The following is a 27,189-nucleotide window of genomic DNA, read 5'->3' on the forward strand; positions in this document are numbered from 1 at the left end:
TTTTTTCATTCTGAAGAAGATAAGTTTCCTAAAAGGAAAATACATAAATTGTTTTTCAATAATAGGTATCATTTCAATATTAATAAAAAACGAGAAAGAGAAATGGACGTGTATTTCATTGAAGAGGAGGTTATGCTATTAAATTTGGAAAAAGGATATCAGGCAACTGGCCGTCACGGCTTTGGTTGCAGCATCTTTTCATGAAATTTTCCATGACTAGTTAGTACATTTGCTGTTGCATGCCTTCGGTAACTTCACGAATTGCATTTTAAAGGTCTTGAATCGATTGAGGAGCATTGGATTAGTTGTTTCATGTAGTACCAAAGAAAAAAGTCTAAAGGTGTTAAATCACAAGATCTCGGTGGCTAATTATGATAACTTCTTCTTCGGCTTTTCTAGAAATAACACGGCCAGGAAACTTTTCTTTCAAAATTTCGATTATTTTGTTATTTGTTTGGAATCTACCGCCATATTGTTGAAAACAAACTTCGTTCACATCAATATCTTCCAATTCCAGCTATGAAAAATGCCTAATTTTGCCACTAGTTCTACTATTCCCGACGACCCAAAAGTGCTTCAGTTATTCGAACTCGGATTTTTCACCATTTTTGAAGTGATCTTTGAAAATTCCAATGCCCAAAAATCACTTTGAAGAGAATATTCTAAAAAAAAACATGATAGGGATTATCTAGAAACACGAGAAGTAAAAATGCAAAAATTTTATTGTTTCTATAAATAAAAACAAAGCAATCCATAAGTTTCCAAAAACTAAAAAAATTCTGAGGAAATTATCACAGTTGGATGAAAAAATATCATTGTTGTTATCACAGAGTAGCATGATCAGCTTATGATACTACGTTCAACAGTTCCATTTGTGTCAAACCATTGGATTCTAGGGCTACCTCTTGTTGCTTCACGTCTCTTTCAAATCTTTCTACCATGTCTAATAGCTGCCTTCCACTCAATGTCCTCAAAACAAATTTGAGTAGGTATTTGCTCAATGATTATGTCATCAGAATCTAGCAAATAATAGTTTGCAACATTTCACTTCAGGTACACATGCAACCCCAATTCTTCAAATTATACAAAACAATATTAATCGTTATCTTCCAATTTGACAGGATTTCCTGATCATTGGATGAGAGATAAATGTCTTCTTGTAGGATATCTTTATCAGAAGACTCTGATTTAAGTTTTAGGTGGAGACTTTTATCACGGGATGAAATACATCTGTCAGCGTATGATATCCTATGCATCAGAGACCTGAAAACACAAATTTATATAAAAAGTTGATTATTACTTAGTAAAATAATGAAAGCATTCATGCACCAAGTGCCCAATTGGCTCATGAAGCTTGTAATTGTTATTCTATTCATATTTACATACAACTAAGTTGGAACCATAGAGTGATAAACATAGATAGAGGAAGTAAAAGCAATTTTTACATGTCCACAACATGGTTAGATTACGTTGTCGGATTGTGATATATTTTCAAATCCACAATTTTACTCTATCATTATGAATGTATATTATATTGAATGAAATATGTTTATTTGAGTGATTCCAGATTAAATATGCAAATTTGAATATTTGGAATCCGATATTTTTCCTAATTATCGAATTCATAATAAGCAGAATATTTATTATTTTCTGTATCTACCTTCTGAAATCCAAGGTTTGGCAACTTTTGCTCTTCTAGTGTCATTGGTTGTTTCACGTCGTTTGAAGTTTGTTTTCTGAATTCCTGATATATTTAGGTATTTATTTCAGTATATTTTGAGTTCATATGAAACGATGATTCACTATGGGACATAAGAAGTGCGTTCTTTGTGGAGAAACTCGCGAATTGAGTGGAATATCGTATCACTGATATGTTTTCATTTCCGCGCGCTTCATGTCAAATTTGATAGTTCATGTTGGGGACAAAATTTGTTGACTGAAACTGACATATGCTCCCTCTATCTATGTATATTACTTTTCGGTTGGAACTCTCAATGAAATATTAAATAATTTGCTTGAATTTTTTTCGGTTCTGATGACACTATTGACATGAAATTTTTCACGAAGCTTGATATAGTTCTTTCATATATACCTTCCACGGTAATATTCGGTGTTTGATATTACTTTTACAATATTGTTCTTGAATTTTCTATGTTTCTGATAAAGTGATCCACTTGAAATTTTGCACACTTGAAATTGTTTTTTTCAGATTAATACAAAAACAAATTCTCAACTATGTTGGTTTTGTGTTCATGGAAATATTGGGTATTTTTTTCGATATTCCACATTTCCCTTCAACTTTCTGTAGTTCTGGTTAAGCGATCAACATAAAATTTTCATTCTACATCTAATTACATAGATTTAGTTAGACGTAGTTTTGAAATTAACAAGAACACATCGCTTATTTCAAAAGCTAATGTTTATGGAACCTTCATTCTAAAACACACAAAATCTCATCCGGATCGGTGTTTATGTCAAGGAAATATTGAGTATGTCATTTCCAATATTTCTTTTGCATTTTTTATGATTCGGTTTGATTTTTGTGAAGAAGCTTGAGATTGTTAATCCATATCTACATCCAAAATCTGATCTCCGTTTGTCTTGTGAACACTGAAATATTGGGTAATTTTTTTTAATATTTTGCTTGAATTCTTTATGATTTAAGTAAGGCCGCACCTACATTAGGTCCGCATTTCTCCCGATCCGATCCGATCCGGCGTTGTCCGATGGTCGGACGACGTCGGAAGAAAAACAAACACCTTTATCTTAATGTTAGTGCCTACAATTGAAACGAAGCTTCCGAATTCTTGATTCCCGACGACTCACGACACTATCCGATTTGACGGCCGATCAATCATGTTTGGTTCCACTCCGACGTTTCTAATCCGACCCGTAGTTAGTAAAGTAATAAAGTTAAAACTTGCTGTTAAATATCAATCAAATTTTTAAAAAATGACGGGAAAAATTGATAAGGAGTTGTTAATACAGCTTGTGAGAGATGAACCTCGTCTATGGGACCAGAGGGTGAAAGCTTACCACTTACTACGTTTCTTTAGTAGGGCGTTGTTTTCCAGAAAAAAAACAGCACAAAAAATCATCATCAGAATCGCTCATTTTGTTATCACGTGTTTACTGCAATAGCTTCTACAAACTGCAGTAGAACGGTAGGCAGTATACAGTTAAACGGATTACGTCGGGACCAGTGTAGGCAATCATGTCTGACGTCATCGGATACCGATGGACGGATAACTTCGGATCGGATCGGATCGGGAGAAATGCGGATCTAATGTAGGTTCAGCCTAATGTAGTCAACTTCAAATTTCACATGTTAAAATTGTTATTTTACATTCAAATGCTAATTTCGACCTTAAATTTACGGCACTCCGAGTCGGATTTTGCTCATCAAACAACTTAGCCCCGGCATTCATTTATTGTCATGTGTCGTCATCAGAAATGATCGGATCTCACCTGGAGAGCTCAATTATATTATTTGGTTCATCATCAACGTTTCCAGATTCATCCCAAAATTTTAGTTTTGCTCCTTCCAGTCTGCACCATTGTCTGGTCCAATCATCTGTATCATCTCTGCATATGAAGAGGTAGTTGTTGATTACATACTGAAGATCTATACCACTTTCGACGTCGCAATGAAATTCACCTGTTATGTGACTTTCATTAATTTCATTGTTGAACAAAAATTCGGTTGGTTTTGACTTATTTCTTAAGATCGAAAATTCACCACATAGTTCAAATGAGTTGCTCCCCTTGCATTCACCCCCATTTTGAGAGCTGGAACCAATAAGTAAGGACATCAACTTTCCACAAATCTGAAAAAGGCGAAGTTTTATGAAATAAATTCTAGTGGAAAATTAATCAAAAATTTAGAAAACAAAATGATATTTTTTCAGGTAATAATGCAATATTTCAAATAAAAAAAAAATATATTCAACAAAAATTCGAGATGAGCACTAACTTGGCGACTGCTTTTGAGGGCTCGTTCATTCATTCGCCTATTGGGCTCCAATGGAATGTTCGGTTCTCATGATACAATCGTCCTGAAATTCGGGATGAACATTCGAGTCATTATTTAGATAGAGGTTCAAACTAAATTTCAATCTGTTGAAAACTTTTTTGCGAAATTATTGGGTAATTTTTTCAATAGTCGACCCGAATCTTATTATAGAAATATTCGCAAAACTTCAACAAGGTCGGTTTCATTGTCAGTGAAATTCAGTTTTTTTTCAATTCTCTGCATACAGTTCTGATAACACTAAATTCGAAAGTCTGAACTTAATATTTTCTATTCAATTTTTTTCCATTCCCCTTGATTTCGTCTGATTCTTAAGACAAGATTCACATAAAATTTCACATGAAACTAGAAATTATTAGTTTATATATCAATGCCAAAAAAGTAGTTTTTTAGGAAAACAAAAATTGGAACCGTCATTTTACAGTATCTTCAATTGGATTTTCCCATTAACAAACTTAATCACGGAATTCGAGATGCAAATGTTTTATCATCTTGACATTTCTTCGCCCTCCCTTCAAATAATGAAAAAAATTTGTTCTGTAAAAAATATTCTTTGATGTATAGGACTGGCACATAACAACCTACGAGCTCCATAATACCTACACATAAAATTTCAGTGAATATTGACGAAGGTATATGAAGAAGCTGAACTGCAAACATTAAAAAAGATATCAATCTACCTTTATGAATTCCAAAAAACATCTCATACGGCTTGCCTTCGAATGAATAACATATATTCGAACACTTATTTTGAAGTCCCATGGAAGCTCTTTGAAGTGATATTTCTCTGGTAGTTTTAATTTTCCTTTCTTTTTCGAATGTATTAGGTTTGAGCAAAATATAGTATTTCCACAATGTATCATACACACATAGTGAGTCCTTGAATATTTTGGTTCTTTGATTTTTTTCAAAGGTATTTCCAGGTTCGAAATTCGTATAAATCCACTTTTATCTTCGGGATCTTCGTATCTTCCTATTTCCCTGTGTGTTTCAATAATGTCTTTCGTGACAGCTGAAAAATTTAAATCAATTAATTGCTATACCGCATGGTTCCGTTCTATGATCTTCTGAAGAAGAACCAAAAAATAAAATGAATAAAATCATGAAAGTTATACTGAACTGAAATTCTCTTGAGAGATAAGGAACCAAGACGTATACAGGGTGATTTATTAGCTCACCGACAAACTTTGCCATATAAAAGGTCATGGAATTTTGACTTATATGTTCGATTTTAATTATTTAGGCAACTAAATGGCGTCAATTAACATATCTCCATAAATTTCGCTAATCATTATAGTATGACAAATTATGTAAATTATTTCTTTAACGATTCCGAAATTCACGAGGAAATTCACTATCGGATGAATACAATACAATACTTTCGCCTAATTTCCACTCACACTTTATCTTTCAATGAGTTCAACCGGTGTAGACATTAAATCATCTTCAGGTAGGTGATTCAATAAGTTTAATAGTTTGCGATTGCAGATAAAGGAGAAATTTTGGCTTCCGCTTCGAAATCCATTATAACACTATATTATTTGTAATTGAAGACAGCCGTCACGTACAGAATTCAATATAGTTAGAACCGAGGTTAGAACCGCTGGACATGACCTGCAAATCCATTTATACCGGGTGATGGTGGAATCAGTAAAAATCTTGAAAAGAAAAATCTTACGGAAAAATGTTGAGATTGATGGTTTTGTAGAGGAACTTTACTCATTTTAAAACTTCTCCCACCTTGTGGGAGGAATTTCAAATCGGATTCCCTGTTTTTTATTGCAGATTCTACGGCAAAAAATGCAGAAGTTTTGTTCGAACAATTTTTCACGATTCGACACAGGTGGCTCTGCAATCGAATTCAAATTTTCCATTTGAACCACCTTAACGTGTCAGTTCCATTAATCGTTCACAAAAAATTCTCACATTTTATTATGTATTTGTATCTTCTTCTTCTTCTTGTATTTGTATACGAAATGTTAATAGTAATATCATGTTATATATTTTTGAGAAGGAAAAAGAAAGCGATTTTATTTGTTACAGAAATTTTTAGGCTCTACATTTGAAAAACGCAAGTTTGTATTATTAACAATAATTATAATATATTAGGTGAATATTATATTTCAATAACAATAAACACAATGAACGTCAATTTGGAATGTTCAACATAAAAATTCTTCGATATTATAAGGTTCAAGTTCTAACGATAAATTATTATATATCGGGTGTCCCAAGGTGAGTGGCCTATTAGATTATTATGGAAACTATTGATGGTAAAGATTTCAAATTTTGTGGATAGATATTTGGCCAGTTAAGGTACATTTGTAAAATAATTTCACATTTCCAGTGTTGCCGGATGTACGACAATTTGGCAACAACTTTGTTATTTTGAATGGGACATCCGGTATTTCTATTTTTTTATGATACTCCATAAAATATTAAATCTATTCACTCTTACTTTTCCATCCCTATCTTCAACGGTTTTTGAGTTATTAATTATTTTTCGAAATTTTAGATCAAATTGGCGTATTACGAAAATGACTCTAGTTCGCTCAATATTTGAGATTCAAGTCAGAAATTTTGCAAGTCGTTAGATATTGATCTGATCTGTGTCACTGCTTTTGAATTATGGTTGTCAATAATACAGGACGGACCAAAAAAAATCATCATTTGCCAAGTTACAAAATTGTAAAAAAGTCTATTTTTTCAAATTAGACACCTAGTATATTTTTCAATTTTTGGAACAACACATTCTACAATTTTTCTATTCACTTACACAGACTTTTTTACTATTTTGTAACTTGGCAAATGATGATTTTTTTTGGTCCGTCCTGTATTATTGACAACCATAATTCAAAAGCAGTGACACAGATCAGATCAATATCTAACGACTTGCAAAATTTCTGACTTGAATCTCAAATATTGAGCGAACTAGAGTCATTTTCGTAATACGCCAATTTGATCTAAAATTTCGAAAAATAATTAATAACTCAAAAACCGTTGAAGATAGGGATGGAAAAGTAAGAGTGAATAGATTTAATATTTTATGGAGTATCATAAAAAAATAGAAATACCGGATGTCCCATTCAAAATAACAAAGTTGTTGCCAAATTGTCGTACATCCGGCAACACTGGAAATGTGAAATTATTTTACAAATGTACCTTAACTGGCCAAATATCTATCCACAAAATTTGAAATCTTTACCATCAATAGTTTCCATAATAATCTAATAGGCCACTCACCTTGGGACACCCGATATATTATAACTTGAGACCTAATTACAATAAAAAAAATATTCACACTGAAGGATTCTACTGAAAAAAGTGCCTAAAGAATGTTTTTATTTCAAGTTTATAGCACCATCCATAAAAATGTTATGAGAACTCTTCATTTCAAGTCGTTTTCCAATAATTTTCGCTTATAGCTTGAAAACAGCTGAATTTATGAACTAGCGATTTCACTAAATTAATTTCATGTGAAGGATTAATGGAACGGATACGTTAAAGTCGTTCCGATGGGAATTCGAATTCGATTACACAGCCATCGTCGAATTGTGAGAAATTGTTCGTACAATACTTCCCAGATAGCACAAACGTTCTAGGAATATTCCTACAAAGTGAAAAAGAGGTATGTTGTAGAATATTCCAAGAAATATTCATGGGATATTCTCAAAACATTTACGAATATTCATAGTATCATTCAAGAGAATATGCATAGAATGTTTCATGATAATGTTCTAGGAATATTCCTACAAAGTGCAGAAGAGGTATGTTGTAGAATATTCCAAGGAATATTCATGGGATATTCTTAAAACACTACGAATATTCATAGAATGATTCAGGAGGAATATACATAGAATGATTCAAGATAATTTTCCAATCGCATTCTCTGGCGTGGTGTTTTGTGTTTTGACAAAATGGTGAAACTTGATGATTGCGCGTTTTCGGAAACTTACTCGGGTTCACTGGATCCCTAATCTTTGTTTACTTTTAGAAGGTAAAATAATGGTTACGAGTGAACCAGAGTAAGTTTCCGAAAACGCGGAATCATCAAGTTTCTCGTTTCACCATTTGGTAAAAACGCAAATGCTAACACAACGCACAAAGCGTATGTTGTATGTTCTGTGGCACAAAGTTAACTTTGTGCGTTGTGTTAGGTTAGGTTAATGCAGAACGCAGATCTTCAACTCGGGTTCGTAAACTGTGAATGTGAAATATAAATATTGTTGCTGGTTCATATGCATATAAGGTAAGGTATGGTTATTATGTTATTTAATATATATTATCTATCACTCAATTAGTTTCTGAATACATAACCACAGAACACCTGTGTGTTCTGTGACATAACCTTCTTTTTTTTTCATTTTGGGTTAGTCATATATTTTCTCGCACTTATTCATTGCAATATTATTGTGACTTTATATGTTTACGTGTTTGATGAAGTTCGCAAATCGATTTCGAAGTTACATTTTACTTTGCATAACTTAGTAAGACAAGATCAGGTGATAAAAAATTCTATCACTACCTATTTGATTTTCTTGTAGAGTGATAGTTTTACTTGACATAACTAAGTAAGATCACCATCATGGCAAGAAAGTATTCAGCAAATTTTTATAAGAAAGTGAAAATCCAGACGGACATGAGCCTGAGTTATCCGAATATTCCACCCTCTGCTTCTTTTTCTTCGATAGTTGAGAATGAGATCAGGAATGAAGATGATGTTGAAATGCACATGCCGGAATTGCAAAACCCAGTGCATGAGTTGAATGAGATGGAAAATATTGAGTTAATTAAGGAAGGAAAAGGTGGACACATTTCTGAATATTCATTCCCAATATTAGATTCTCTTCAAACAAAAACTAGCCATATTGATAACAAGAAAGTTGATAAAGAGGAAGATATTAAGTCTAAGTTGAAATTGTGGTCAATTAAATATAATATAAGTCACGTTGCTCTAAGTGATTTATTGAAGATATTAAAAAGTTCAAAAGCCCAGTTAGATGAACTTCCGAATGATGCTCGTACTATTTTATCAACAAAGCGAACCATTGATGTAAGAAATATTGATCCAGGCTCTTATTGCCACGTTGGTATTACTGAGGCTGTGACTTATCTCTGTACGAAAAAATGTTATGATAAAATAGAATTGCTCATTAATATTGATGGGTTACCTCTCAGCAAAAGCTCTGGCAGTCAAATATACCCAATTCTTTGTTCTCTATATGATGATCCAAGAGAAGTTGCAGTTATTGGTGTATACCATGGTTATGAGAAACCTTCGAATGCTAATGATTTTCTGGGAGAATTTGTCCAAGATGCAGTGGAACTATCTAATAATGGCATTAAAGTGAATGGTGCTTGCATTCCCTTCAAAATTAAAGCGTTCATTGCTGATGCTCCAGCCAAATCGTTTATTTCCTATACCAAGGGTCACACAGGATTTTTTTCGTGCACCAAATGTGTGCAAAAAGGAGAATTCATTAGAAATCGTACATGTTTCCCCAAGATAAATTCTAAAAAAAGAACTGATAAAGATTTCAGACAAAAGAATCAGATACAACATCATACAGGAACTTCAGCCCTTGAAAATATACCTGATTTCAACATGGTAAGTGATATTCCCTTGGAGTATATGCATTTAATTTGTCTTGGTGTGATGAAAAAGCTCATTGTTAATATATGGATATATGGTAAACCTTCTTTCAAATTAGGATCATCAGCAGTTGGGGAAATATCCAGTATGCTGCTATCTTTTCAAAATCACACCCCCATAGAATTTGCTAGAAAACCTCGTTCGCTGGATGATGTTAAAAGATGGAAAGCTACAGAATTTCGTTTTTTTCTTTTATATTCTGGTCCAGTGGTTTTGGAAAAATTTCTACCTCAAGCGCAGTATCAAAATTTTATATGCCTGCACATCGCCATCAGAATATTATGTAATGAAACACATATTGCTGATAAGGAATATTTTGAACTGGCTGAATCTCTTCTGACATATTTTGTTCAAGATTTTGGGAATATTTATGGTCAAGAATTTATATCCCATAACATTCATGGACTGGTTCATATTGTTGATGATGTAAAAATGTTTGGTAAGCTGGATCACTACAGTGCATTCCCATTTGAAAATTTCATGCAAGTTTTAAAAAACATGGTCAGAAAACCTGATAAGCCGCTTTCCCAAATCATGAAGAGATTGTCTGAAAGGATGAAAGTTCCAAAAACAAAAAACATTGGAGTTTTAAAATATGAACGTCATCATAATGATGGTCCTACTCTAGAAGGATACTCTACACAATTTGAGTTGGTCAGATTTGACTATTTCACAATTAATATAAAGAGGTCAGGTGATACATTTTGCTTACTGCAAGATGGCAACATTATGAAAGTATACAATTTCATAGCAAAGAAGGAACAAATATATGTATATGGAAAAGTTTTTACAGAAACAAGTGATATTTTTTCTCGTCCAAATAGTTCATGTGACTCATCTGACATTGATGTTTATTTTGTGAGAAAGGAAAGCTCATTAGAAACCAGGCTTTTGGATAGTGTCTCAAAAAAAATGGTAGCTTTTCCACATAATGATGGATATATTGTATTCCCCTTTTTGCACGATTGCTGAAATATATCCAAAAATATTTTATTTCAGAATAATTAGAATTTTTAAGATGTAATTGCAATGAATTGATTTCTATTGATTTATTCAGAAAAAATTATATTACTAGATATTTCAAAATGATTTTGTGATACTTTCACCATTTTTTATAACTGTCGCTATTTTTTTTATCCAGGTTTTGAACCTAACTAATATTAATGAAACTTGGAGTGAGATGGTGCTCTTACTTAAGTGATATTAGACATCGAAATCAGTTTGGCTTTCGAATTAGAAACAAAAATGAATTGTATTTTAAACTGTATTTTTCATAAATTTCAGTCACAAGTTACAAAGTTTTTTATCAGGATATAATTTTGTTATCTAGTAGTTTTTGTTCACTTCATTATCATGAATGCTTGGAGAGTGGTCCATTTTCTAAAGGAGGATACAGTAGAAGCGGTACCAGTCTCCTGGTTGAGAGGCTCCAACCAATGTCACTGGCCTCCCTTCAATAGGCTGAAGCTCAAGACAGCGATCAATAAATGTATGCCACCTTCTTCAAACTGGGACGTACATGAAACACGAGTAATTGGGGAAATATATGGTAAGTGAAACAAAATCGCCAATCTACTTTTGAAGTAATTTAAAATGATTATACAGCAAAATAACATTACAGGAGATTTATCTGTTGCCCGAATGAAGGCTCTAGAAGCGGAGAGTACCTCTGATTTGAATTCTGATTCTGATCTATTAGGGTTGGGACATAGAAAAATCAGAATGAATAAAAAATATCAGGATTCTGAATCATCAGAACAAGACAAAGAGGATAGTCTATCACCAGAAGCATCTAAAATTATGATGCCTACCCTCAAAAGAAGAGAGGAAAAAACATCTGGTAAGATTTTTGTTTCTATTTTTTGTTTTATTTTGGGGACAAATCCCTGTTATCTGAAATTACCCGGTAAGTGAGAAAAGTAGTTCTGATTATTTTCAATTTTTTTTGCCATTAAATAATATAGCTGCACTCCTACACTGAGTCGCTCTACTTTCATATGTATATTACAGTTTCTATATCTGATTTTGGTATTTCTTCAGTGGCCCCTTCAGATGATGATTTAGGATTTGAGTCATACGTAGGCTCTGATAATGCAGGTGAAGCATCTAAAATTGTGATGTCTACCCTTAAAAGAAGGGATAAAGAAAGCGCTGGTGAGATTTTTATTTTTTTCTGATTCATTTTGAGGAAAAATTATCCCTGTTATCTGAAATAACTCTGTTAGTGAGAAAAGTAGTTCTAATTCTTTAAAATTTTTCTTGTAATTAAATAATATTGCTGCACTCCTGCATTGAGTCGCTGTACTTTCATCAAAGTATGCATGTTACAGTTTTCAATATCTGATTTTGGTATTTTTCAGTGTACCCTTATTCAGATGATGATTTAGGGATTGAGTCAAACGTCCCAGGATTTGATAATGCAGGTGAGAAAAAAAATTCAATTACTACCTCTATGAATAGCTTGTAGAAAATAGCTTTGTCGTCATGCTCGAAAAATCGCGCGTGTTTTAAAGACCTTAATGTCCACTTATACTTTAATGTACTGTTTTCAAAGTTCTTAATAAAACCAACTGTTTAGGAAATCCACTTAGAATTGTCCCAGGAAATCCAGACAGAAATGAGGCAGAATGTACAGCAACAGAGATCGAAGGGAGCTACTACAATAGACAGTATTACTTGAAAGGTGATTGCTTTATTCGTTATAGTGAGAAATTTAATTATTTTTTTGCTTTGCAGATGAGCAGTTTAAGCGGCAAGTACTGCGAAATCTGTCCATTTTAAATTTTAAACTGGATCAGTTGGCTGATGATATAGGTAGATTAGCGCTTAAAGAAAATACTGTAACAACAAACCTTCCTCCATCAGTATTTTCAAAATTCAATTTTCCATTAGCAACTGAGGAAGAACTGCACAATTTTGAGAGTCACTTGGCAGACAGAGAGAAGTACCAGCAAGTGGTGAGTATAGAGAATTCAACAATTACCGTCTTATTTGTTGGCTCAAGGCTCCCCTGCGGTAAAGATGTATATACCTATCTATTTAATTTTCAGCAATTGGAATTATCAAGAATTGGTGGTGGTACCACCAAAATTATGGTACGACGTTTAATGGAGAAGCTTATAAGCAGTCAACTTGGTGTTGAGTACAGTTGGATAGGATTTAAGAAAAAAAAGAACTTCTCAGTTTTACTCATATCCAAAGTACTCATAGGTGAGATTTTTATGGACTTCAAAAGAAATTAAATATGCAGGGCAGTAGAGATATGGTTTAAAATTTGATCAATCTTTAAGTACAGATATAAAGTATCTAAAAAATTGCAACAATGTTTTTTTGGTGCACTGTCTAAGCAGTATGTCTAATTCAGTGTTTTAAAAAATTAGGAAAGCCCTAACTGCAAACCAAAACAAGCCTTTCATCTTTTTCAAGACTGTCATAGAAGTAGAAAATAAAAAATATTATTTTTTGCAGATGCTGTATTGGCTGTGCATAAAAATTCAAATGCAGCGGAAGTGGAAGCATCAGCCAAACAATGGCTGGTTAAGTGTAAGGAGCGATGCACCAAAGAAAAATAATTTATATTATTATAAGAATATTATTTTTTTGGAAAAATGTTAGATTTTATTCTTTTATTTCATGTTGTTTTTGAAGAATCAGTATTATGTTTTTTTTTCAATGTATATTTTATTTTTTTATTTTATGTTATGGTTTTGAAAAATCAGTTTTATGTTTTTTTTTCAATATATATTTTACTTTTGTATTTATTATTATTTATTAATTAAACCAAAATTCTGGAGCACATTCAATGAACGTTCATAGAATGTGCTCTCAATTCAAATCTTAACCTTCATAGAATATTTCTAGAATGTATGAGAAATATTTCACGAATCTTCTGTAAATATACTTAGAATGTTCTCAAGAATATTCCTAGAATGTATGAAAAATATTTCACGAATCTTCCGTAAATGTACATGGAAAGTTCTCAAGAATATTCTGGGAACATTTATAGAATATGAAACTCAGTCCACTTTTAATGTCCATAGAATGTACCCAGAATATATTAAGTGTGTTTTGGTAATATTCTTGGAATATTTAAACATTCCAACCAGAGCTTCTATGAATATAATATGAATGTTCTTGTGCTATCTGGGTTTTGATTTTTCTTTGTAAAATTCTAATCTGCAAAAAAAAAACAGGTGTTCCCATTTTAAATTCTTAAGTTGACCCCCTCCCAACGAAAGGGTGAAGAAAATACAAGAGGTCGTAGCTTAAGTGGATTTTCTCCTCAAAACCATCAAAATTTTTGCGAAACATTTTCCCATTCGATCTATCTTTTTCGAGATTTTTAACTACTCCAACTTGAAAAATTCACCCGGTATAGAACAGAAAATTGTCGCAGAGTTCCAATTACTTTGCAGCTCATGTGCACCGAGGCTTGAGAATAAATGTAGATACTTACTAGCTTTCAAAATAATTCGTTTTATTTCTATACTCATTCTGCTACTTCTGGACCTCTCATCAGTAGTGCAGAGTCCTAAAGCTTTCGTTGCATGGGAAATGATTGTCTCTTGCTCACCAATTATAGCGTTAAGCTCATCATTATCGTTGTCGATGGTATATTCAAAAAAGGCGTTAACACTTCCATCTCGACACATTTCCACTTGGTTTTTCTCTTCGATGTGTTTATTGATCCTGCCTCTGAATTTTCCGTTGGTATTTGAAGGTAATGTCATCAGTTCCGTTAAGTTGGAAGTATTCAGACTTACTGACGTCTCTAGATGAACGCCCTTTGGTTCAACCTGGAAATAAGGAATTTTTTGTGAGACTTGACGTTAAAATGCAAAAATCAAATTTCCAAAATTTGTAATATACATAGGCCATTGTTTATCTGTACTTTGAATTCAACCAAATTTACAGTTTCACTAATAGAGGCAAGAAATTTTCCATCAGCTTAAACATAAAGGGGCCTGACACAGATCTCTGCGGAACTTCTCAGAATAATTTCCTTCAGAATAACTTTTACGACTGCCAAAGTTTTGCAATATGATTAACTACCATAGATCGTTAGATTATAAATGAAACTATGCATCCAGTTGAAATGTATGAAACAAATAATGTGAAATTTAGAAATCTGGAAGAAAAATATATTTGGTGAAAATAAAATTTAAGTAATCGTGATGATAAGTTGCATTATTCTCAAGTAACAAGCACCTCATTGAATTCGCTATGATCTTCAAGATTTTGACGGTGCAGAAAAAATAGAAATTACTAAGCTGTGAAAAAAAAAGTATGAAGCTTTGGGTCGTTTGTCTTTCATGCGCCTATAGCACCCTTGGATACAACTGAATTCAGTTGTGTGGTCTCCAATAAATTCAAAAGTTCCTGACTTCACGTGATTGTTTTCCTCATGTGTTTCTTGATTGTTTCCTCCTCAATACTACTTTTCGAATATTTTTGATCAAACATTGAAAAAACTTGCGCATGGTGAAATTATTGTGTAAGACCAAAACCACCAAAATGTTTAGAGCTTTACTTGAATTTTAAGATATCCGAATATTTTCCTGAAGAAAATAGTCTCAGAAAAGAGCAATTGATTCGCGATAACTTTTAGAAAGTTATAAACAAGGGAAATTACCTTTAAATGGTCATTTGATGTTTACCTTTCATATCGATTGAATTGGAAGTTTTGAAATGATCAGATGAACGATATTTTGAACGGTACTATTTTGCCCATAAACGAAATTAACTACTGCATTCGAGATCTGAACCTACCCTGAAAATTTAAATTTGATGTTTTTCAGGTTGTCGTGTTTAACAAAATCCAATTTGAGTATAGATTCGTCATCAGTAAGTCGAGCCTTATCGTTTGGGACCAATCCCGGCTTAAAATTCCAAAGTTTTAGCCATCGAGACGAAACGGTCTGTTCAGAGAATAAGATTTAAAAATTGAAATAAATAAAAAATACGAATAATAAGAGAAAACACTCTTTGAGTGAAGAAAATACATTAATGTAATAAATATGTAAATGAATTTTTATATCGAATCGCTTTTTGAGTTGACAAAAAAACGTGAGGAACCCTGGGAAGAGTATACCCAGACCGTTAATTTTTTTTTTTTGTTGGGTTGACTAGAATATTCAAGATAAGTTTCATTTCGCACATAGGCACATGCTTTTCGAATAAACTTTGCCATTTGGGTATTTTCGAGGTAATAAATCTTTGTAATACATTTTTATGATATTTCACGATTTTCAAATTTATTCCTAGGCATAACCTTAAATTTTTATTAGCCAAACAACAAATTTGACAGGAATAACTTCAACGACTCTGCTGCTATAAATTAACCAAAAATATATGGAGCATCCTCAATAAACAAAAATAAATTACCTCAGCTTTCTGGTCAGGTAAAAAGTTGATTCGTATCCCTTGTCGGGATTTGTTGACTTTTTGGATTCCTTCCTGAAACTTGCGTCCGTATTGTCTAGTCACAATATTCCTTATGTCATTAGCCTCATTTTTTTGTGTTTTATTATGGTAATTCTTTTCGCAATATGGAAATATAGGAGCGATATAATATTGCAAAGAGGGTCTCAGGTGATAGTTCTCGTTGAAATTGATCTTGGGATGTGGAAACCCCATTTTCTTTGCTAGTTCGTTGATATCCTTCGACGTAGAATCATCAATTTCGTCCATATTTTGTCCGGATATATCAGATTCTCGGGAAATTTCCGAGAGTGATTTGCAACATAGTTTATTCCATTCTCGTTTCATAATTTCAAAGTCATTAAGGTATTCATCGAAGTTTGATGCCACTTCAGATTTATGATCTGTTGTATCTTTCGAACTATTATATTCAGTTGCTCTGGTGATTCGTTTCCTATCAAATATACTAGAGTATTTTTCCAAGGAATCTTGAGAGATGTCGTTATTGGCGAAATTATTATTAGCGTCCGTACTAGACATTGATAAATCCATCTCCAACAAGTCTTCTTCTATTTCATCAAAACAGGAGGCGTAACTATCTTCGAGCAAACTGTCTACATATATATTTTCTATTTTAACATCCTTGGAAATCTCGGAACCTCTATTTGACAACGAAAATGTTGGTACCCTGGTAGTAAATCGGGTGGAAGCACTGGTTGATTCACTGGTTGTGGACGGACATGAGAAGTAGGTCGAATCTTCGAAATTACTTTGTGAACAATGAGAAGTACTTGATTCGATATCAGATACATCATTGTGAGGGAAAGTTTTATATGGACCTCCTTTTCCAGATACATCATTGTGAGGGGAATTTTTAAATGGACCTGCTTTTCCAACATTTAAGCGTGTGAGATTTCCTCCTAAATTGTTCCAATCCCTCATCTGAAACATAAAAAAATTATTGCACTAAGGGGGAATTTTTAAATGGGGAAAAAATTATTGTTGTTTTGTCTCCCACAAGTGCCACTGCTACAAGTTCACTCTGATTGATTTGATACATTGTTTTCCGTGAGGAAAGTTCTTCTTTCTCACTTACTACTTATTTTACTCCGCAAAAAGATATTAGATATTAAACCTTGATAGCTTAAATAATGGTTTAACGTCTGTGAGTTAATAAAAGAAAATAACATCACGACTTACAGACAATTTTCAATTCTGGAAAAAGTACCTCCTCGAGCGGGACTTGAACCCGCAACCTCCGAATAACTAGTCTGACGCTCTAACCACAGTCCAGCAGGGCCGTCGCTAGGGGGTAGGCAGGGTAGGCGGTCGCCTAGGGCGGCAAAATTCGAGGGCGGCATTTGAAGCTTGATCAACAAAAATCACATGTGTAGAAATTCAAAGTACCAAATGAGATTTAATTCAGTCAGCAACAATAGGAAGGAATACCGACCAATTTAAATAACATCAAAAACCATAAAAGGTCCGCATTACACATTATACTCATAAATATCCAGATGTGGCGCGATGTGGGGTTCTGGATTATTTTCTTTTCAATTCCCTAATAAAAATATTGATTCCTCAGAATGAAATGCAGAATATAAGAAAACGATTCCACTTCATCACTTCTCAAGAAATATAAAAGTTTTATTATTTCATACGACATGTCACAATTTGAATCCATGACAAATAGAACGGTAGAAATGCTTGAGCAGGCGCTGGACCCCGATTATACAATATTAATTTTAAGCATTCTGCAGGACGGCAAAATAGGTCTCTGTCTAGGGCGGCCAAATGAGTCTCTGCCTAGGGCGACAAAATGGGTCTCTGCCTAGGGCGGCAGTTTGGCTAGCGACGGCCCTGCAGTCCAGAATTGAAAAATTGTACGCAAGCCGTGATGTTATTTTCTTAATACCTAAATGAAGGTTGATTCAACTCAGAATTGTAGTTGTTTATATGTCTTGATGAAGGTAGATGTAACACAAAAAGATCACCTGTTGATTTATTTGCTTCTGACTCAACTCAGAAGGGTACTTGTATTTATTGATAAGTTTATTGAGGAGTTTTACTTTTCCACACGCCATGCGGATAAGGTAGGTTTTCAACTAGCTTGCGCAAAGTAGTCAATTTCCGCATTCATTTGCGTAAATGTATTTTAAGTATCCGGAAAAGTGTATGCGCAAAAGTGTTTTTAACCCTGGAACAATCACGCTTTGTAGGTATTATTCATTCAAAAATTCATATCTACAAAACCATAAGTGTATTCAGTAATACATTAGTTTAATGTATCATGATCATGTGATTTTAAACGGCCATTTTTAAAGGTTAATTTTTGTTTCAAATTTTCGATTCAATACATTCCAAAATTTAAAATGTTGAAATTTTTTGAGGGTTTAGATCTTCTTTACCTCGAAGGATTCCAAAGATGAATAATGGAAATAATAAACCAAGAATATCATAAAATATCGAAATAGTTTAAAAGTACGACTTAAAAATAAAATTTCCTAAGAAGTGTTGAATGAATAATAAAAAAAATATTCCATCCGTCCGCTATTCAGAGCTTCTATCGAAAACTATTGAGGGTATTCGCATCAAATGTGGTAATTAATTGGTGTAATGCATTATTGTTCCTCGACAACATGTGATTTTCAAAGCAAAAAATGGAACCAAAAAATTATAAAATTCATCGCTCAGAAAATCAGATGCGCATAATCATAAAATATAATTACGTAGATATGAATTTTCGAAATTTTCATTCCGATCTAGGTACTAATAATGGACATATTCCTTGAAATTAAATACTTCGTAATTCTATTACAAAATAATTGATCTCTACAAAATTCAAAAACTCATATTTTCATTATAAATAGAATAATAATGATCTATGAAAGCAATAAATTAATAGATTTCAAAATTCACTTATATATTTTCTGTCATATCAATCAAATAATGCTCAAGCATTATATCCTTCGAAGTTCCATCAAATTTGATTACTTTTGTAATAAAAAACAACCATGTGATTAAATTCAAGAAATGTTTTTTATATTGTAACATATTATAAGAAAAAATCTTGATTGAAGACACTATTTAGGGATTCCAACCAATCAGAGAAAGTTAATTCAAATGATCATAAAATTGTCACTCATCCCTAGCCATAAATAACAGATCCCTTGTGTAATAAGAATATGTAAACCATTGGAAGACGAAAAAGTTTTATATTTGAATGGTTATTGGTTGAAAAATCTAGAAAATGAAGAAATTCTGAAAAAACTTCTGCATCAATTCAAGGATTTATCACTTTATCAATGGGAACGACTAAGGTTTGCTATTCTATAATTTCACAAAACTTATTCGAACCGTATATTATGTAATCACAGAAGTATTATATTCATTTTTCCATATTTTCCTTGAATTTTCTTTGGTTTTAATAATATGGTCAACTTGAAATCTGGAACGGTGCTTAAAAATTGTTTTTTATATTCTAACACATAATTTCAACGCCAGTCGTTATGTGGTTAGAAAAATATTGGGTAATTATTTTTGAACTGAATTTTCTATGGTTTTGGTTACGCGATCAAAATGAAATTTTGTACGATACTTGAATTGTTGTTCCACATAAAAATGTGAATTTCCATTTCAATCGAATAAGTTTTGAAATGAACAGGGTAACAAAATTTCGAACGCCCATATTTACTCTACCCTTAGTTGAATTTGCCCATTAATTAACTTAAACGCGCCAAGATCCAAACCATCCCTGTCAATTATAGATTTTAAGTCCTTTAATTCGAAAGTTCTCATTTATACGGATAGTAGGATAGAAACTAATTTGAGAACGGATTCAGCATCAACGAGTAGATTCTCATCGTTCGAGACTATTCCTGATTAAAAAATAGGAAATTAAAACCATTGTGACAAAATGGTAGAGCGATCTGTTTGGACGGCGAGCGCCCAGAAGGGTTTTTTAATCTGGTTTTTTTCTGTCAGCCCTGAAAATTCTTGGGTTGAATTATAACTTTTGAATTTCAATGTAGTAAGGCAATGGATGTCATATTTCATATGACAATTTTTAGTTGAGATTGAATTTTTTTCGTTTTTTGTGTTTAAATAAATTAATTAAAAGTAAAAAAAAATCAAAATAGAATGTAATATCTTCACGATTTCACGAATTTTTAGTGGATATAAGAAAACAAAATTCTAATAATAAATTACTTCAAAGGACGGCATTTGATTCCATAATAGGAATAAAACGTAAAATAAATTCAAACTTCCGGAAACTAAGCAAATCTAAATATGAATAAAGATTCATCAATCTCATCCTTCTCCAATAAATCATCAATAAGTACCTATAACTTACCTTCCTTTGAGTTTTGTATATCCAATTGTTAACACAACACACAACAGTAAATTCAACTCACTACCACCACAATCGACACAAAAAAATCTCATTCACACAATACTCGTAAATTACTCCTAATAAGAAATTAAAATTCATAACCCAAACGACTTCAATTCCCTGAAACTTAGTTGTAAAGGTTTATCGCTTTATAGCTGAGGTACGTAATTAAATATAATTGAAGATGCAAGACAAAAGCAGAGTTTGACTCGTTCATGAGTAGACGGAGTAGTCAATACTAAATGGACAAAGCGAGCCACAAGTCGAAATAGATCTGCAGAGAGCTTTCGAAATTCTGGAATTCGAACATAGTTTGCACACGTTTCAGCGGATATCGCAATAAAACATCATTTGTGACACCAAACAAACAGCCCTGAGCAAAACTGGAGGTAGGCTTTTTTCTTTACGTTTTTGAGAAATTCCGCTGTGAGAGTCCAGAAATAATAATAAAAGCCCATATTTTAACGAGAGGCGAACTGCATTCTAGCCTTGAAATGCACTCTCGAAATATGAGAACTAGAATAGCTCTTCTAATTTCAAAATTGATCACAAATTATTGGTATTCCATCACTTGATACGTAATAATAATTCTTCAATACCTGGTTTCATCAGCATTTTCACTTAATTTCATTCCATCACTTGTTATGGAAAAATATTACGGAACTATTTCGAGAATATAAAGAAGTTGAGATGCCTAGAAACCCTGGTGATTAGATTGTATTTCGAACTCTTTGGAATAATCCACCTGTTGCTTTTGCCAGAACTTATCAGAGTTCTGTAAGGTGGTGCTCTTAAGAATTGTTCAAACTCCCGCTATCTGTCGGCGTTTAAAATTAAAATAATGATTTGAGAAACTACAAACTTTCACAAGAGATTAAAATTCAGCTTATATTGAATTTATAATGAAATTATTAGAAAATAATGACAGACGGCTATTGGTCTATTCAGACTTCAGAGTATAGAAGATTCAATCTTCTATACTCTATACTTCTATGCTCGTGACAATCTCCAAGATTGTCACGAGCATTGAATATAAAATATTATTATTCTATACTCAGATAATCATAAGAAATGTCAAGTATAAACGATGTATGCGCCATCTGAAACAGTAGTGATCTCTCAAAATAAATTAGGTATAAATCTCCCGTTCTGACTCAAAGTTTAACACGTATATGTAAGCATTTTAATGACAGCCTCCAAAACTTCATATTCATTTCTGTTCATTCATTATATGATTCGATATCATTACACAGAAATGGATGGATCAAGCAAATGATATCTGGAATTTCATCTGGAATTATTATTGAAGCTGTTCATACAAAAATCGAAAGTTTTCTATTTTAGAAATCAATAGATATAATAATAATAAATAAACATTTTGGAAATAAGTGATGAAACTAACAATGAGTACAATATTTAGTACAATTTCCAAACGAATAATATCATCGTATGATATTAATTATCTATCTGGTTATCTAATGTATCAGCAATATAAATTGCCATCAACATAAACCATTGTCAGACAGAAGGTCTCCACGCCATTACGTAGGAATCATAATCGAAAGTAATCCAAGGAGAATGTTTGTCATCAAGGGAGGATAGCGATATACCGGTTTCACCCTTATTAGGGATCATCAGTACCGCATAACCCTACCCAAGATGACAAACAAACGAAATAGCAGGCATCTTATTGAACGCTGGCAGTCGCTAGTCAGTATAGATTAAAAATATAATAATTAGTTTATGGGCTGGAAAGGAGAATATTTCTGGCTTATCTTCATGTTTTTTCAATGGAATAGAAATAAAATTGAAAATCCCATGCAAAACGAATGAACATATCAAATACTTTGACCTCTTCTCTAACCGTGTATTGAACATGCCATCAACTATAAATAATACTCATACAACCATATTTAATCTTCTGTAAAAACATTTTATAGAGAGTTCTCCACAAAATACCTCTACTCCGGTTTTCATTCAAGTGTCATTATGAAATAGATATTGACGTTTGAGATATGTTTTTGAGTTTTCATTGTGTTCCTTAAAGAAAATAATTTAGAGTTTAATTTTTCTCTGATTGGCATCCTGGGTTATCAACTTTTGCACCAATTTAAGTTGATAGGGGTGCAGCTCAAGGTCTTGGTGCAAAATACAGTATAGCGATTATCTATGCACATTCACAGCACTCGCATGCTTCCGAATGTAGAGGTCGGGATCATCACGAACAAATTAACCCGTTCCACGTTTCCTTTCGTTCTCAATAACCTGCGGATACGGTGAATATCGAGCGCTATGGAGCCATACTGACTTATTTTTTGTTTATAAAAATCAATCAACTAAACATCGACGACATTTGGTTCCAAAAAGACGGCATAACTTGCCATATAACGCGCTCAACTATCAATTCCATTTAAAAAAGCTTTTTATTATTTTAGAAGAGAAGTACATTAGTGCGTGGAAATGGAAAGTAAAAAATAGTCGCAACACACCATCAATATCACCCTGAAGTTCCCAACAATCCTCAACCGACAGAATCCGCCAAAACAACGTGTAGTCGTCCACGAAGAAGACATGCGCTCTTCAAGAAACGTCAAATATAATTGATGATGACAAATGAAAGGGGACCCAACACCGACTCCTGAGGAAAACCAGATGATGCCACAAGCGAATTTCGAAGTTGTTAGTGTTTTTATATAAATGCCATCATTGCAGCGCTGAAAAGATTTTAGAATATTTTAGTGGTTTCTACCCAAGAAACAAATTTTTCACTGAAATCGTACCTTTGGTTCACTGTGAAAGTCCAGGATACCATCGACCATGGCCTATCCTGTTGAATATCAATTTCAGGTAAAACCATAAAATATTCAAGCAGATGTCGAAAAAATAACCAATATACCTATCCCAAAACAAATCCCAAGTCGATTTTAGTAGTGTGAATATGTAAAATTATCACTCGAATCATTTCAGAAGGGGATTATCATCACCCTTCAATAATATGACAGTGACAATATAATAAATCAAATCTCATACTTACAGTTCTGCGGTATTCCTGTGGTCTCCAAAGACGAAAATAGCCTACGAATGAAAGTGCACTCGAAAGTTACTGGCGCAAACTTAGGGCTTTTCTCGATTTTTTTAAAATTTTGCATAAAACATTTCTCAGTCTTCAGTTGAATCATTCAAAATCATAAAGCAGCACTCCATATATATTTCAATCATAGATCTATTGAACTGTATCAGTAGTCATTGGATGCAGTCCTAGGGGATTATTCCACTTGTTTTGCAAATTATTGAGTCATGTTTATTTTCTTTATTCTTTTCTATTTAGGTATGTATCAATATTGTTTTTCGCTAAAAGTGACTTGTATATAATTTGCAATGATAAAATTTAATTCTGGACATTAATTATTTGTCTGCATTCCATAGTATGAGATCTGAATACTTATCTCTATTATTCGAAAGTCAATAATATTGGGAAATCATTAGGTGACTTCCCAAGGTCAAACTTTCGTCAATGAATGAACTTTTCTTGATCAGTCTTCGGACGAACAATATAAATAACTCATTATCCAATCGGATGTAATGCTAAAACTATTTTTGAAATTCGTGCATAAACAGATATGTAAACAAACAATTCCAGAGTATTTTGGTTAGAATCAACTGATGACTTTCATCACTAGATTATAAACTAGAGTTAATCTAGGTCAAAGTTATCTAATGGTGTTAACATATTATTTACAACTCTGGAATGAGTTGCTAATATACCTATGGCAAAATTGATACCTCTCGGTCTCAATGGATTTACATAGGAAAGCCTATTACAGGCATAAAGCAATAAAGGGCTGGTGAAAATTAGTGTTATTTATGGGGTTATCTATAAACGCTTTATAATCTGTCAGTCATAGTTGTCTGTGAACAACAAGAGCTAGGGGAATTTGTTGGTCACAGTTGTCATCAAAAATCCGCAAACAACTTCTTGATTTGTACGTTCTCGTATAATTCTTATCTGTTTTTCAATACATGATATTGTCTTATAAGCCTCAGAACAAACAAATCATGCAATTTGCAGAATATCGACTTTCTAACATTTCGATAAAGGTTATCGAAAGCTATACATGCGCAATTGGATACTAGCTTGAAAACAAGAATGGCAGCAACATTTATTCGATTGTTGTTTTACATAGTGTTATGGGTGTGGGCGCATTCGAATTGAAAATGATGGTCCAACCGCATCATCCGATTGTTTACTCAATAATTAGGGAAAAAACGAAATGTTCGAACGTTTTATGAAGTCGAAACTCATAGCACAAGGATCTGAAACTTGAATTCAATTCATAGGATATTTCATCATGTATTCATTAGAATTCAGTAGAGCACGTAAATATTTAATGCTTTTGAAGCCTTAATTATAACATTCATTTCATCATTACTCATTTTTATAATTTAATTTCAGTTTTATTTTACTGTTCATTAATTTTGCTGTTCATTAAAAGATTACAAATTTTTTCTTCCCTTGAATACTTTTTATAAAAAACGTGGAGTTTTACACACTGAATCTTTGGATACAAATCCACCAAGGACCCCCCCTCTAGAGCGGGCTCTGTTTGAGTGTTCCGAAATAATTTACCTAGAAGATAAGGGAAGACTTTGCGGTAAATTTGTTTGAATGTTACAATCCATATTCGCAGAAGAATCAATTATGTTGAACCAGACATATTTTGCCTGAACCTCGCTTAACACGATCTGTTGACAGACTGTTATTTACCATGTAGCTACTTACATCCAAATCTTCGATATTCGAAGTTCAAATAAGACTCTCGACTGTCGATCAATATTAATTTACAATATTTGAGTTTTATATGGAAAGGGAACGTGATCAGAGTAAATATTAGTTGAATTTTGGAACTTCATTAATACCTATCTAAACAATCCGACAGAAATTTATGCAAAATACAAATTATTTGACTAAAAAAATTTCCTTCTTACCTCCTTATTTCTATTACATCTTCATCGACAGATTTTGATTAAACAAAGTCAAATTCCTTGACGAAGAATTGGATATAAAGGAATTTATGCAGTTTTTTCTTGTCATTCTTTTTAGTCTTTGGTGGTAAAGTCTTCATTCTATTACTCCAAATAATATTGTAGCGTTTTATATTTGTTTGTCCTCTTTATGTTTGCGATGACTCATGATGAAATATTGAAGACAACTTGTTCAATTCTTCATTTTTGAATTGGCAACCTATTCACAAATTTAATAGAGTAGCATTATTTGTTAAACCTTAGTTTTTCTTATTTCTATCAAAAACGCAGGTCCATTATTATGAGAATCATATTGCTGAATTGTTCAATTTTGTCGCCTTTATATCTACAACTCTTTCAACCATAGAATATGTAGAATTCAACTTTGCATTATTGCCTATTGTTGGATATTTTCACATCAATGTTCAATCTCAGATGGAGAGAATGGGACAATGAAATGTGATCAAAATCCAATCGTTCCAAAATGCACTGCAACGTATCACTCCGAGCTACAGCTAATCATAAGGCCTAACGCACACGACCGACAATCAGTGGATGACTTTTTTGTCGTTTGAAATGCATTGGAAAGGTTACACGGGTTCAGTAAAGCAAAAATGACCGATACACCGCACAGGCCGACAAAATTGTACATAGAAGCATGCTTATTTTGGCATCTGACATGAATGTCGGTCAAGAATATATGTATAGGGGGATATCGGTTTCTCTTGATGGATGATATCGGTTTCTCTTGATGTAACGGACACGTATGTTGTTAGTTGATTTGTATAGACATTAATTTACTCCAAGCGTGCTTATTGTACAGTGGAATCCTCTTCAGATTATCCATAGGTTAATTTTTTTATCGAGAAAAATGTAAATTTTCCGAATAAATCTATACTTTACTTACCTCAGTGTATCTGATCATTTCTACTCAAGCGAAGCACACTTCCTTATATTAGTATTTTGATATGATTATCCAGTATTCAAGATAGTTAACAGTACATTGAATGAATTCGAGGACATTCTATTATAATTGAAAAACTTTTCTGGGTATTCTTTAAGGAATTCAGAAAGGGTCTGAAAATGGCTTTTCAATATAAAAGCTGGAAAATTACTGGATGCAGCCAGAATGTCCTATTTCTTCTTTCTTTCTTCGCGCCACAACTCTACGTTTCCATAATCATCTCTCGTAGCGTAACAACCACCAACTGAATATCTTCCACCGACTTGCATATCTTCTTATCACATTAATTTTGCTAAATGCTTCATTAACTGTATTTGAGAAGCATCGTTTGCCTTGAAATGAAACCTGGGAAGCTGCTTCAATATAAAATCCAGACAATGGAATCAGCTTAGGGAAGTCTAACCAGGGCGCATATTGGGACGCAGCCCCGATTCCAGACACTACTAAAGGGTGTTTTTTCAGAGCTATAGAACTTTAAATTGCAATAAAATAACGATGGATTATTCGATTGACATGAATTTTATTTATCCGCAAGATAATCTTGTGGCATTACATTTTAAATATGATTTTTGGCAAATGACCGCCACAACTGGCTCGGATGTAGTCCAATCTGGACGTCCAATTTTCGATGACTTTTTCCAACATTTGTGGCCGTATATCGGCAATAACACGGCGAATGTTGTCTTCCAAATGGACAAGTGTTTGTG

General features: G+C 33.0%; 2 protein-coding genes across 7 annotated transcripts; one reads left to right on the forward strand and one right to left on the reverse strand.

The window, feature by feature from the left end:
* Positions 1-769: 769 nt before the first annotated feature.
* Positions 770-26,660, reverse strand: LOC123676469. 3 transcript variants are annotated; one of them, XM_045612374.1, is made up of 6 exons: positions 26,426-26,660; positions 16,068-17,045; positions 14,140-14,479; positions 4,711-5,042; positions 3,469-3,827; positions 770-1,263 (listed from the first exon to the last, which is right to left on the reverse strand). In XM_045612374.1, the coding sequence occupies exons 1-6, from the start codon at positions 26,441-26,443 to the stop codon at positions 1,050-1,052; spliced, it is 2,241 nt and encodes a 746-aa protein (XP_045468330.1). In that variant the 5' UTR covers positions 26,444-26,660; the 3' UTR covers positions 770-1,049. The 3 variants fall into 3 exon arrangements, with proteins under 3 accessions (XP_045468330.1, XP_045468343.1, XP_045468337.1); XM_045612387.1 differs by lacking the exon at positions 26,426-26,660 and adding an exon at positions 23,531-23,899; XM_045612381.1 differs by lacking the exon at positions 26,426-26,660 and adding an exon at positions 20,458-21,058.
* Positions 7,608-13,279, forward strand: LOC123676491. 4 transcript variants are annotated; one of them, XM_045612410.1, is made up of 9 exons: positions 7,620-8,279; positions 11,014-11,232; positions 11,305-11,523; positions 11,694-11,837; positions 12,044-12,106; positions 12,262-12,366; positions 12,420-12,640; positions 12,734-12,893; positions 13,152-13,279. In XM_045612410.1, the coding sequence occupies exons 2-9, from the start codon at positions 11,037-11,039 to the stop codon at positions 13,253-13,255; spliced, it is 1,212 nt and encodes a 403-aa protein (XP_045468366.1). In that variant the 5' UTR covers positions 7,620-8,279; positions 11,014-11,036; the 3' UTR covers positions 13,256-13,279. The 4 variants fall into 4 exon arrangements, with proteins under 4 accessions (XP_045468359.1, XP_045468366.1, XP_045468354.1 ...); XM_045612420.1 differs by lacking the exon at positions 7,620-8,279 and having other exon boundaries at positions 8,312-11,232; positions 11,724-11,837; XM_045612403.1 differs by lacking the exons at positions 11,014-11,232; positions 11,305-11,523; positions 11,694-11,837; ... (3 more) ...; positions 12,734-12,893; positions 13,152-13,279 and adding an exon at positions 8,575-10,731 and having other exon boundaries at positions 7,608-8,279.
* Positions 26,661-27,189: the final 529 nt, after the last annotated feature.

Source organism: Harmonia axyridis, chromosome 1 (assembly GCF_914767665.1).
Source record: "Harmonia axyridis chromosome 1, icHarAxyr1.1, whole genome shotgun sequence".
Taxonomy (NCBI): Eukaryota; Metazoa; Arthropoda; class Insecta; order Coleoptera; family Coccinellidae; genus Harmonia; species Harmonia axyridis.